Source organism: Opisthorchis viverrini (assembly GCF_000715545.1).
Source record: "Opisthorchis viverrini unplaced genomic scaffold opera_v5_216, whole genome shotgun sequence".
Taxonomy (NCBI): domain Eukaryota; kingdom Metazoa; phylum Platyhelminthes; class Trematoda; order Opisthorchiida; family Opisthorchiidae; genus Opisthorchis; species Opisthorchis viverrini.
The window spans coordinates 730,073-743,790 of NW_008751872.1; the positions used below are offsets into that span (position 1 = coordinate 730,073).

Sequence of the window (13,718 nt, forward strand, 5' to 3'; positions counted from 1 at the left end):
GTCTCGCGCCTCCTTTGGGTGTTACAGCCGAACGATTATTATTAATTATTTTTAATGATGGGAAACAAACGCTCAACAACCCACTGATGACGATGATGATGAAAGAGTGTTACAAGTGTACAATTATTATTAGGTTGTCAGAATAGGCCTGCCAAGTCCGTCCGCCATCCTGGAATCGGTCACTTTCGGAAATAAATAATGGAAGCTGCTGGGGTTTCACGTGAAAATCAACAATGATCATTTAAGAATTGAGTAAACGAACTTGAATTGTTTGTTTTAAACTTTCTTACGTGTTGGATCCAACTTTCTCATCCCCATATCTTGCGCTCTCTGTTTATCAGGTGTTCCGGTTTACAAGAATTGTATCTAACAGAAAACTTTCTCCCCGTGAGTCTTTTGCTTTTCTGAAATCTCGGAGTTTATACCTTCGTGGCACCCCAGTTCGGTTCTTTCACTCGTGGTTACATAGGACGTTACATAATGTTTGAGCAGCTGCTACACCATATTTACTAAGCTTTTAAAAGAAATTAAGATGAGTCAGGCGCCTGTCGCAGTTGTTCAGCTTCGGCAACGCAAAATCCCTGAGATGAAAATGACTTGGTCAACTAAAACTAGGGGGTGTTTCTCATTTGGAGAATGGGTTTTGAGCCTCGGATCACACAGTCTAACCCACAGGGCCACAGCTATCGTGGCTTTTTTTCGGGGGGGGGGGGACTAATGGCTTGCTTCAAATCAGTATCTCATCCTTGTTGGGAATCACCAGCATCTCTCGGGATTCGGACCGACAACCTTCTGAGTATGCTTCAGTGACTGGTCACAGTTCGGTGAACTTCTTGTTATTACGGCAATGCCTCAGTCCATTTCTTAGTCTGAAAGTTCCAAGTTAGCGCTCTTGTCAAAAGAAACACCAAAGGTGCACAACGTGTATTAAACGCCCAAAACCAGGTCAAAACACATGAACACTGTGATGTTTATAGATGGTTTTAAAATGGCTGGTGGAATACTCCTGCCCGATGGACTAGAGCCCAGTATCTGACACTAATAGACGCGAATCGTTTCTTTGCTTCGCTGAACCACTGCGTCCTTTTATCGATTAATTTCAGCGCTTGGCATCCATCCTTGAGAGTGGCACTTCGTGTTGGACCAACCATATGGAGTAGGAAAGAATGCGAGATAATGTGGGACAGAAAAGTTTCGGCGTTCGATGCCGCCTTTCTCAGACCACCACCTTTACGCCAGCTGGAATCCACAGCGAACCTCTATCAATATTGAGATGAAGGGACTGTGATTGTTGATGAACCTAAAGCGTCCTTAAATCGGCTTCGTTTTGGGAGCTCCTTCAACAACCAAGTACTTTCGGACATTAGACCTGTTAGGGTTGTGATGATTCAACAGTAAGAAGCGATATTTCAACGAAATACCTCTGTGTTTGTCAAGAGAAAGTCTGTAATTTGCCGCGTGCTGTTACTGCCCTGATCAACATGCACTCCTGATCTCAATCCCATTGAGAACTCGTGGAGCATGCTGGTCAACAAATACGCCGAAATCTGTGGCTCTGAAGTTTTAGAAGAGGTATCGCCAAGCATTTCACAGTGCTTTTGAGGCGAATTTGCAAAAATGCGTTATCAAAGGCTTTACACATCACTGTTAAATCACGTTATCTTCTTTCGGTCAGTACAAATCATTGGTTTATAAAACGGAAAGTGAACAATACAGGCAGGGGAAATAAATATAAAACGAAGTATGTGAATAAATGTGTGGGAACTGTGTACGTCATTGAAGGTTGGTCTGAGTGGTCAGCCGGTGCACGTACGAACGCTTTTTGAATAAGCAGATTCGGGCTATGTGAGTGAATCACCATTGCCGAGGGTAGAACTGGTATTAGAGGAATTTTCGTGGATAGATAAGTGCTCGGTACAGTGTTCTCAAAGTGCTGTCAGAAATAATCACATAACATATATCAGCAAAGTGAGCGGTCACTGTGTTTGGAAAAAAAACTTCATCGATCCGCTTGTCACCTAAACCGGATTATATCCCTCTGTTTTCCCGCATGTCATATTGTATCCCTTACGTATTCTCCTCTAAAACAGCTTTTAAAGGTGCAGAGTTGAGAATGGGTCCTCAGCTTATCTATGTCTCGTTCACTTAGGTTATTGAAAACTCTGTTGAGGTTACCCTACCCTCGCGCCAACTTTTTCACGTCAGTTTTCTATGTCAGCTCTTCCAATACGCAATCCTGTGAATTCTGAATGTATGTTCTAAATGCCGACCAAAAAGTCATTTTGTTCGGTCGATTATTGATGGAGTATTTATATAAAATGTCGGTGGTTCTACAATTTCATCGTGAACTGCATCTGCTTACTGGCACTACGATATCTGAGGAAAACGACGTGTCGAAAATGAGGGACTCTGATTTACTTGAGTTTATTGAAGATTTCTGCAACAAACTTACGCAGGTAATTATCGTCCTCATGAACAACCAGGTTGTTGTGACCAAAAATCCCCATAATTTGATTTGCTTTGAAGAAACTACTGCTACTGATTAACAGTAGTACCTCACAGCGTCACCAGTCAAACATAAGGAAGTACTACACATCAATCCCTGGAGCTACAGCTTAGCGCAGTTTCCGTTAAATGGCTACCTGTGCTTGTATCGTCAGTCCAGGATTCTCCTGGACTGAATTGCGGAAGACAACCGCGGAGGATCTTCATCATTGTCAGCCGTAAGATCTGCGTACTTGTCGTACGTGGTTATCGCTCCCACAATTTCGTTAATCGATGATTTGGGGAGGATCCTAATTGCCTTCGTCATTTCGATTCAAAATCATTTGCGCCGGAAAAGGTATTCAGCAAAACAGTCTGTGTTGTGGCCGTATACGGAGGCTCCTTTCAACCCAGACATATTCTGTAGTTTCCGGAAAATTCAGTCCTGGCCAAGTTTCCGTAAGAGCTTCCAGGAGAACCGTCTCCATGCGCCTTACTGTTCGTTGTTCGTCTACTTGTCTGCTTACCACAGATAATCGTGTCACTGACTGTTTAGGTACAGTCGTTTACCTGCAGATGTTTGCCCATAGCTATCTACTCGTCTGCCATCCTACGCCCTTCGTACCTCCCTCATTACGTGAGATTTCGTGTTATTCCATCTCTTCCAGACCATGCCGACGACTATTGGCAATTTGACATCAATGTTCTTGTTAAACGTTGACCAGAATCAGCTTACCGACTTACCAGTGGAGGTGAGTGATTTATTCCACCACTTATCACGTAAATCTATTCAATGCTGCTTTGATACTGAGGTCGCCGGTGAGCTGTAGGAGGGATGCGGAGAGGAATGAGGTCTATCCTACATCTCAAAGGTTGTTCTACATTCCTACAAGTGATCTTGTTACGGGTCCCTTTAGGCATGGGTTGAAGTATTGATTGTAGCTCTCCAGTATATTTCGTGACTCCGTCATGATAGAAAACGTCACGCAAGCCTTTTTGCCTCCGCTAGCTGTTTTGTTAACATAGTGCGAGTGAAACAGGGTGAGGTGCACTGAATGTGGAAGCTTGGATATCGACTGGTCGTCTCCATCTGCCTGCGTCAGTTTACACACTTCACTTCGAGGCGATGTTGGTTGCGGCGGGTAATCAACCGCTGCATTTGTTGCTGTTCACCACGTTATTGCTTTGAGTTTTCAATCGTTTGAATTACTAAGTTGTCTTAATCGAATTTTGATTTGGACTTGACCTATAATGTGCCATCGCATTCTGCTGATACATGGTAACTTGCCCGATCATTTTAGAAGGACCCTCTGCTTTCGTCTCTTGTCCTGTGTGAAGACCTATGAGGCTTCCTGTTCTTTTCTTTTTGATCTTTTCTTCCGTAGCCTTCGCAACCATCGAGGTTGCTCATATACCTGCCTTCCGTGCATTGTAGATTGGCAAGTGCACCTCACTAAACATTCTGTCACTTCGAGAGAATTTGCTCCGTCGCATTCCGAAAGAGATTGGCAACTGTCTGCGACTACGTGTGTTGGACGTTTCGGGCAACCGGTAAGTATGCCGGCGCTCGTTGTTCGGTACTGTCTGTGTTTTTTTGGCGCACACTGCTCATACGGAACGAAGATTTGGTTAAGAAAAAGCCGACCGAATTTTATGCTGTGCGAAAAATACAGCTTCAAAGGTATGTGAATTGAAATGGATGAATATCCAGACGGACTTATGGAGTCTCCTAAATTGTTTATCCGACCATTCTTCGGCTATCTATCCATCGTTGACAAACGCCCACCCATAACAGCCACATCTCTTGCACTGTGATAACGTCTGGTGCCTTAAGGCTAGTCCAAGCTACGGTATACGGTATAACTGACATGGTCATCTTAGCCCCCGCAAATGTCCCTGGGTTTTAATGAACGCTCAGTTGAAAGCCCGGAATTGCCGAAAGTAACTCCTATTGAGCGACTGTTTGATGGACCAGTTGCGGGCCCAATGTGGACGCACCATGGATGGTCACAATGGGAACCGAGCTTCCCCGTCCCGTCACGCAGTTTTATCCTGCGATTGCTGTATACATACTGTTGTGGTGATCTCGCAGCTCTAGAAGCACATCACATCCAAACGGTATAAAACAGAGTAAAATCTTCCAGTAAGGCAGTCTCGGCGAATTCGAGAATTCAGTCTGTGCCTCGGTGTTTCGAAACCATGGTTATATTGCCTGTCTACCACATGAGCGGATCCGTAACAGATTTTTTCAAAAGACCGTCGAAAGGTGTCCAGCTCCACAGAACTACAATGCAGCACACACTTTCCTTAGTGGCGGAATTCTGGATCCTCAGGAAATGTTCAGTTTAAACCAATAATTTCCTACAAGCTGTCATGTGACTGCCAATCTTTTGAGATCAGAGTCGGCTGAACATGCGTCAGACACAATCACTTCTGCTTCATCAGCAGTCCGTGAAGGTCGAAGGTTATATTTGACAGGCACGTTCTGTTCTCCACCTCTTGCTCCGTGTTATTAACTGCAGTCCATCTACACCATATCGTTTCCCAGTCATCTTACAGCTAACCGGGGAGCCGTCCCTCCACCTAAAAAGTCCCAAAGTCCGCTTACCATTTAATCTGCTTAGCGGTGCTAGGAATAGAGTGAAATAAAAATCATCATACCCGTATTGATGCTGTTCATCAGTCTCAACGCAGACTGTGTAATATAAGCTGCCGGGGTTAATTTCAATGACTGACACCGAACTGCATCACAGTATGTGCTGGGATTTGTTTGTTAAAACGAGGCCGAGATATAAGACATTTGTGTAGAATAGAAATGGAGGTTCGTTAACAGTAAGGAAAAAATTACAGTTTGGATGACCGAAGTCCACGTACGCTTATGCTGTCCCAGTGGATAAGGGTGGACATCTAATATGTCACCCTCCACACGACATATAACGCAAGAAGATACTGCTCTATTTCTCTCCACAAACGCTGTTCCACGTGCAGTGAGTAATGTCCTTCCACGGTCTGCTGACATTGATGTTGACCACTAATTTAATGTTAGCTTCACTAAGAGGGTAAGACACAAGAACTAAAGACCTGTGTAAGTGACACAAGAACACGTAGGTAGTAGAAAAAACGGATAGATGAATCGATAAAGCCATGATAAAATGATAAAATAGAAACCAACGTGATGTCAGTTTTTCTATCAGGGGCAGAGTACACACTGCGACAATGCGTTGTAAGTTAAAAAATTAAGCCGAATAATTGGCCGCGTCTGGTGGGCTCATCAGATCAGCAATGCTGAAGTACATCGTGTGGTCTTAAGAGAAATGAGCTACTCATGCTTCATAGGCTACGCTGGCTAGGATATATACTTCGTATGCTAGAGGTTCATCTACGTCGCAGAGCTCTTTTCGCCCAACCCTGTGGTGATTGGAAGCAATCGAGAGGTGGACATTCTATGACCTGGCAATGAACTAGTAACGCACTAACCAGTGAATCGATTTGTGTTGATAACCGCCAACTCCCTGGATAGAGACCCCTGGGTGGGATCTGAGTCTTCAATGGCTACTGACACTGAGAGACCTGGTTCAACCACACATTCAGTGGCGCTCTTTCATCAAAGCCATCACCTTCAATGCACGGATGTCTACTTTCCTGTTTCTCGACATAACTGTGCTGACTTAATACGAAACAGCTGATTATACCGTCGCCTGCAATTCGTACCCATGTTTCTCTTGCTATCCCGTTTTTCGATGACTAAAACTGTTGCAGCTGAAACCAACGTATCTCTGGTACTTGGTCTATATGTGGTGAATTAAACCGAGGTTGTAAAATCGAAATGCCACAGTACTCGAGATAGCTCAGTGCTTGAAACCCAACTTACTGGCGGTGAGTTCGCTGTTTCGAACCCAATCTGTGCATTTTGTCTGCTCCTGTCTAGACTTGGGCAACGTTGCAGTAGCTCAGCCCCCGGGCTTTCTTCGGGTGACATGGCGGCAATGCAACAAACGAGTGTTACAGCTTAGTGATTATTTTTTATTATGAGATACCCGAATATAGTTCGGTGACATCGAAAGGGTGATGGGGCTAAACAGTGACTGCTGACAGTAGTAGTTGTTGTAACAGTAGAAGTGTAGGGGACTGTTGCGACACTAGTTTGCACTTATACTTAACCTTATACTAAACCCAGTAGGCTTTCAGGAGAAAGTATTTTAGCGAGCCTTGAAAAACTCGAAGAGGCCCGACGATTGGTTGTAGGCAATACCGCTTGTATGTGTTTGGTGCGACGCCATACTCCCCAACTTCCTAACCATACACGGAATTCATATGATCCTAAGGGAAAGTTGTGATAATTCTACTGGGCCAACCCCCTAATGAAGGTTAAACAATAGGTATGTGACCGGAATGAGGTGCCCATCCTCAGGATGCACTAAGTAAGATAGGTTATCCTGCCTCCGCTAAGTGGGCACAACTACTACAATCAGTGTGCTTTTTTGCTCTGGACTTTTGCATGCGACGGTAGATAGAACCACTCTGCTCCAGTCATAACAACTGTTCTTTTTGGCCCATTTGCTGCAAAGCTCACGCACCGCATCACAGATTTTTGTTTGATGTTGACGACTTTTGGCAATCCACTTGTCAGAAAGAGACCGCTTTGACGGCCAAGCATGAACCAAACTTGCTGTTTGGATGAGTGAAACGGTTTCAGTCCACAATGTAAAACCAAGTCTTTGACGTATCTTGTTCCACTCAAGTTATACGCTTTATTTCGCCGTTTCGTATTCTTTGGTAACCTCGAATTTACCTGGCGACAACTGCAACCATTGGTTGACTGTCAACATGTACTGTATTTGTTGATTTTTACTAAGTTTGTCAACTATGTTATTCACAAACATGTTGTATACAGTGACGTTTAAAAATCCTCCTTTTGCTGAATCGCTTTTATCTCTGAGCTTGAACAGCTTGCCAGCCCTCTTCGAGTTACACAGCAACCATTTACGGAAAGGTGCCACAGCTAATTGTCACTATTATTGTTATTAATATTATTTTGAGTAGGAGATAACTGTGGTCACCAACAACATTCCAACGGTCGACCGATTTGTGGTGATCCCATTAGAAAAAACTGTGCATGTGGAGGGAATCCATTTCATGTTTTTTATGTATACGACGAAGGTATATCAACTGACGCCAATATAACAACATGCGTAACGTGTCCTCCAACTTAGAGAGCCACGTCTATAAATAGGCACGTCGGCTGACGACATAATGCACTAAGAATAATAAACGAACCGGGATGGTGTCTATGTGCATCGATCAAATTTGAAATGAGTTGTGTGAGAATCGGAAACCAAATCGAAAACGGACCCCGTCTTCCTGATACCTAGGTGGTATCGTTTAAGCACACTAAGCGGTCGTGGACAAAAACAGTATTATCGTCATCAATATGGACAGCATAACATCAATGCTCAACGCTGATGCTTCGCTGTCAACCAACCATGATTTTTTTCAGAGCCTTATTCTCTGTAGGAAAATAAAATTGGATAGGAAACAAACTTAGTGCTAGCCTACCACAATCATTCCGGGGGACTTACACCCCCAGACTCTTATTCCGGTAACCTGGGTAGAAACTGACAGCCAGAACGCCACTTATATCGATTAGTGGCGATATCTTGCTGCGTCTCCAACTATACACAGGTGCGGACCCCATCCTGGAATGCGAGTTACATCAACAGTAGCCAGACTTCCCGTGAACGATTTCTTTACTGTTTGCCAGGTCAACGTGTGACCACCTTTCTGCTTGCGACAGTGAACTGGGCACGGAAAACAGCACTTTTCAGCAAACAATGAGTCGGCATGCGCGACACATTCTTCGATTGAAGTCCCCGTTGCACAGCCGAACACTTTAATCATTGGGTTGAGGGTTCCTTGGCAGAAACTCACACGAGGGGCGAGTCTCGGCCAACGGTTGTTGGAGACCTGAGGACATCACAGTTCCGTTGACTGTAGATATTATGTCTCACAACCTTACAAAACAACCCCTGACTGTAGCCTGCTACACACGTCCCTCGAGATTTAGGGATATTCCGCTTTTGCTCCATAAGTGTCTCAAATTAGCAGATGCAGCCTGTGCCTTACGGACTCATCTGCCACACTACAATCCGAGCTTACGCAAATTCCAAAATACATAAGAGTGCTTCTCCTTGGATTGCAAGCGGTATGTTCAATAACTGCATGTCCTTGTGGGTGCAAAACCTATGCCGAGGGTATGGCATGCTCAATTCATCCAACAGTACTTACACCTTTTTCTCCTTTTCAATGATGGGGACAAAGTCTGCGTATTCCAGATCGACATGGTTCTCATGGACAGCTGTTTAAACATAAAAGTTTTGGAGACCGTCCCGTTGCCGTCTCATTGCCTCATCATGAAATCAGTTAAGAACGGAAAGAATGGGCATCATTTAGTGTACGAAAACTTTCGAGAACTGTCACACGCCTTCAAGACGGAGAATAGAAGGGGCTTATTATAGTGATACATTCCTTGCTGGATATGCGTGGCAATGTTTCCATACCGGTCAAGTGAGTCAAATTCGCCTTGGAAATCCAGGTACGCGAAAACTGTGGGTCGCTGATACTTATGACGCTGTTCTAACACCTATCAGTGTGAAGATTTAGCAAACCCAACGGGTATCAGGCCAGAATCCTGATTGCTGCTCTTGAATCAGAGCTTTACGAGCCACCATAGGGCGATGAGACACAAATAATTTCTTTCTACGACTGAATCCAAGCTTATCCCTCTATGATCACCACATTCACTACGGGATTTATCGCGTTCCCTCCATTTGTCTGGAACAGTTTCCTTTTCCAAGATTGAGGCAAATTGGTCAAGAAAGCGGTGACTGAGGACGTTACCCCATCCTTTAAGAATGCAAGTGGGAGGTTATGCAAACCAGGAACTCCGTGGCGCTTGCGAGCACAATAAACCTGAGTTCGTGTGGATTCCTAGGTCTAGCGTCCAGAGTTCTAGCCCAGTGTCACAATTCGACTAAGTAGTATCTGGTGGCCATGAGAGGTGTTCTTCGAAGTATTCACCCCTGTGGTCAAGGTTTTCTCTATTGAAGTGCAATTCTTCATGTCATGGTTTGAATACTCTTTTGGATCGCATAGGCTTGGTATCGGGCATTCGCAGGTTTCTCTCGAGAGAGTTCACGATCCCGATTAAGTTAAAGTAATAATTTTATCAGGCGCCTCGTGTAGAAATGCACAGGTGACTCAACATGCAGACGCTCTGGATTATACACATATGACGTTCCTAAATCATATATACCCCATATGTAGCACATTTTGAATTTCATTCTTAACGAGTTCGCCTTGCATTGATGTTTGAGCTGCTGTAGCCAGGGCTTCAGAATACAAAATTTATAAGTTAGCTTGCACCTGAACTTACAGATATGCTGTTTTGCTGCTTGTTGTTGCCTCCGTTATATTCGATACCTACAGTAACTAATGTTTCTCATCCTCTCTCATTCACAGACTAGAACGACTCCCTTTGACTTTGGCTCAGTGTCCACTCGCGGCGTTGTGGCTTTCTCCCAACCAATCACAGCCGGTTATAACCCTTCAGAGGGATGTAGATGAGATCACACAGGAACAATTTCTAACCTGCTACCTGCTGCCACAGGATCAGCTGACGTCCCACATAGAGCTTGGTATGTCTTTTTCACCGTTTTAGTTTCCCTTTTGGGTAGGTGTAGCAGGTGTAAAAATGACTAGAAATCTATCCTGAATGTCCGATCCATTGTCTGTGCAATCAGCCTGCATTGGATTCGTGTGCTTCGATACCAAGGGCTTCTGGTATACCTATAATTGCCCACTATGTGAATTACTTGAAGGCCGTAGCCTTGTCATGTTAGCTTTCGAAATCCATTCCTTAGGTAAATTATTTTCCCCATCCTTTTCATTTCGTAACCCACTTTCATAACGGCCAGGTGGCGGTGGCCCCCATATCTCCGTTTTATTCATCTCCCTTTTGAATGGAGTCCACCAAGTTGTACTGCACTTGTTGATAAACACAGACATGAGACTGTTGAGTTACCAATCAACCAGTTTACAGGTTCCAATTATACGTGACATCCTTTTTAGTTTTATTGCTGAAAAAATGCAAGTTACTTCCTTGCTCAGGCTATTCACATATTCGGACATGTAGCGCGGATATTGCTGTGTTATGTAGCGCCACCAACTGTTCGCTTTATGTTAAGGCTTAAATAAATCAAGGAATAGCGTGCCGGTATTCGAACAAACATCACAGTGAGTTCAATCCATCACCGATGTTCCCCACACTGTCCACTACAGTGATTAACTTATCGCACATTGAGTCTTTAGGAAGTGGATGCTCAGGGTAAGCTTTACGAGCTATCGCTCATCACCATATAAAATGCAGCGACTACATTCACAATCCTATTCAAGTGATGTTCCAGGACTAACGAAACCCAGAGCTGCTGTTCAAATGGAACACGTACACTAGGATCTCGATGCGTTTCGGACAGTATGAGTGGCCGAATAGACGAAGGCCCGAACACCTTTTTTTTACCTTACTGACTATATCGCTTATACCAGAAAGTGAACTCTTCGTTCGTCAGCCCAGCCCGTCCCCATCCTTCACCTGGTCCACGTAGCTCTGTTCAACTGTCAGTCACGTAACAATTGCTCTATGTCCAAGCTGCCGCCCTGTAAAACAAGTCGAAATAACCCTTTAGTAGACTCAGAAGATCGGATCCACATTGCAGCTTTCGATTTCCGTATTCACTGTCGAATCGGGCAACGTGTATCCCTTGCTTTCTCTTTCCGTCAGTGTTAAAGCAAGTGTTGAATACCTGAGTTTATGGGCTGTGTAGGACTCACTCCATTAGAACTAGAACTGGGTCAGTGGTTAGAGGGCCTAATCGCCGACCGCCGCACCTGGGCAGCCGCAATTTAAAACGTCTCATTCCTACGTGAAAGATGGCCGAGGTAAAGTAAAATAAGAAAAACCGAGTATAGAGAGAATTTGAGATAGCTTAAGAAGTAAAGCACGAGGTGTTGACCGAGGCGTTACCACCGCCTCCTGCATTTTTCTTCATTTGTGTGTAGACATAGGTGACCTGTCAGTTTCGTAGCCATCCATCTCGCATGTTCCCACTGCAGCAAAACAGCACCACATAACGGATGAGGATACGGTTCAGGAAATTCTTAATTGGGATGCAAACCCGTTCGTTGAGCTACTCTAGAGGGTGTGCAGAAAAACCTACTAGGCTTCTCGACAAATGGGTAAACAGACTGGATTTTTCCGCTCCTCCGAACTGTTCCGGACAGCATGAAAGCTGTCTCATCGTTCCAGTCGACTGTTGGTCCGTTTTTATGTGTTTGGCCCATATTACAACGAACAGGTTTTCATCGAATGACATTTTACGTCCATTCATTGACTGACTGACCGACCGATTCTCCTTTGTGTGTTCTGTACCCACAGATCCAACCATGACTCCATCCGAATTGGCCAGCCTAACTGCCCCCCTGGGACCCGCAACTGACTCTACTCGTCCGATTCCAGATACGGAAGCCATCCAGACAGAAACCAACTACGCCTATGAGCCTGCTCATTCTATCCTATCCGGTCTTTCTCACACACCACTGCGTTGGACTGATGATCAACCTGGAGCCCGCCCAGTTAGTGTGAATTCATCCACTACCAGTGGTACTCGTATGCCTTCGGCCCCGGTTAGTCCTACCGGCTTAGATGGACCAGGAAGCATCTATAAACCATCAACAACTACTCGTTTCTCTCCTTCCCCTCGGAACTCACTCTCTGTACAGTCTGGTGATATGGATCCCAACAACTCCGGCTTCTCTCGTGTTCACTTCTCTACTAACGCAAAACAGGATGAATCGGTGAGCATAGAGTTAGTGTTTAGTTCATTGCAGTTGTACGTCCACCGCTCTCCTATTTGGGTTGTTGAACACACGGGAAGTTCACGGGAGATGTGAAAATGGCTCGAATCAGCTGACCAGAACTCATTTTTTTCAAATGTAATTTCAATTCCTCTCTCGAATGCAACCTTTGTACCAGGCTTACGCAGGGTCCACTGAATTCATTCATGTATCGATCGGTTGACAGGCTCACTCACATTTTGCGTAGGTACGTGATTTCTGTTCATGCTACTTACACATTTCGATAAGTGAATATACAGGCCGGCTGCGATGTTCTCTACCAGACGAACGCGTGACACCAGTTAGCATTCAAGACTTGTAGTCGGGCTGACCCATTAGCTACTTACACAGCCAGTCTCTTGCAAAGAAGCATCGATTGCGCACTTCAGGCTTACTCCAAGCTTGGCGACGGTTTCATTACACAACAGTTTTAAGATTGACAGTAGTGTTGTTGACACCATGCTCACGAACTAAATGAATATACGTGGGATATGCCTAAAACACGCATCACATGCATCATGCATAGAGGATGAGATGTCGGAACCAGACCTTTGGTAACTGTGGTCGTCCTCTGAACTTTCGTCCGTCGACGAGCCAGTCAATTTCAGATTATGTAAAATGAGCCTGCGCATTTGTTGGATACTTGACGCCACATCCTGTCTACTTGCGCTAACGATGGGTCACGTGTACCTGCATGCTGTAATGCTCCCCTAAACTGAAGGTCGCAGCTTCAAATCCGTTTGGAGATTTGTGAAATTCACGCTGACTGGGGTTGCCAATGATGAGTAAGACAATCGCATAGTGCTTTTCAGCCTTCCAGCACATTCTGATACTGTCTTGCATGATTAAATTCACGGCTAAAACTGGTTGTGGTCAAGGAGACTGATGGATGCGCTCCATGTGACTCAACTCTCTCTAATAGGCCGCATAATTCCGTCACTGTTGCAGATTGTTTTTGTTTTGGAGCATCACTACATTTCAGCCATATTACACGACCTTTGGTTCTTATGTGAGACGGAAGGGCAAAACATCCGATGGGAATCCGAAAATATCCGTGCCCTTGACCTGAACAAGGTCCACTTCTCTTCATAAATGAGGAAACCTGAACGCTACGTAGCACGGTAATCAACGTTGTCTGATTTGGATGAGTTAGACGCCAAATTTAATGCTGCTCAGTGTACTTTACGGTCGAACATACGACCTGGAAATGTGTTCATGATTTAGGTGTTGCGACGCCAGTGGGTCAGGCATTCATTATTTGATTAAGTGTTCTGGTTAATGTAAGG

General features: G+C 44.6%; 1 protein-coding gene across 1 annotated transcript in view; it reads left to right on the forward strand.

Annotated features, from left to right (window-relative positions):
• T265_08398 (hypothetical protein) overlaps positions 1-13,718 on the forward strand; it is a gene marked incomplete at both ends in the record, with an annotated part of 80,381 nt that overhangs the window by 21,875 nt on the left and 44,788 nt on the right. The window contains 5 exons of the mRNA XM_009174192.1: positions 342-387; positions 3,153-3,236; positions 3,920-4,035; positions 10,003-10,178; positions 11,975-12,393. Coding sequence (XP_009172456.1) covers positions 342-387; positions 3,153-3,236; positions 3,920-4,035; positions 10,003-10,178; positions 11,975-12,393 — 841 coding nt within the window. The remainder of the gene's footprint in view (positions 1-341; positions 388-3,152; positions 3,237-3,919; positions 4,036-10,002; positions 10,179-11,974; positions 12,394-13,718) is intronic.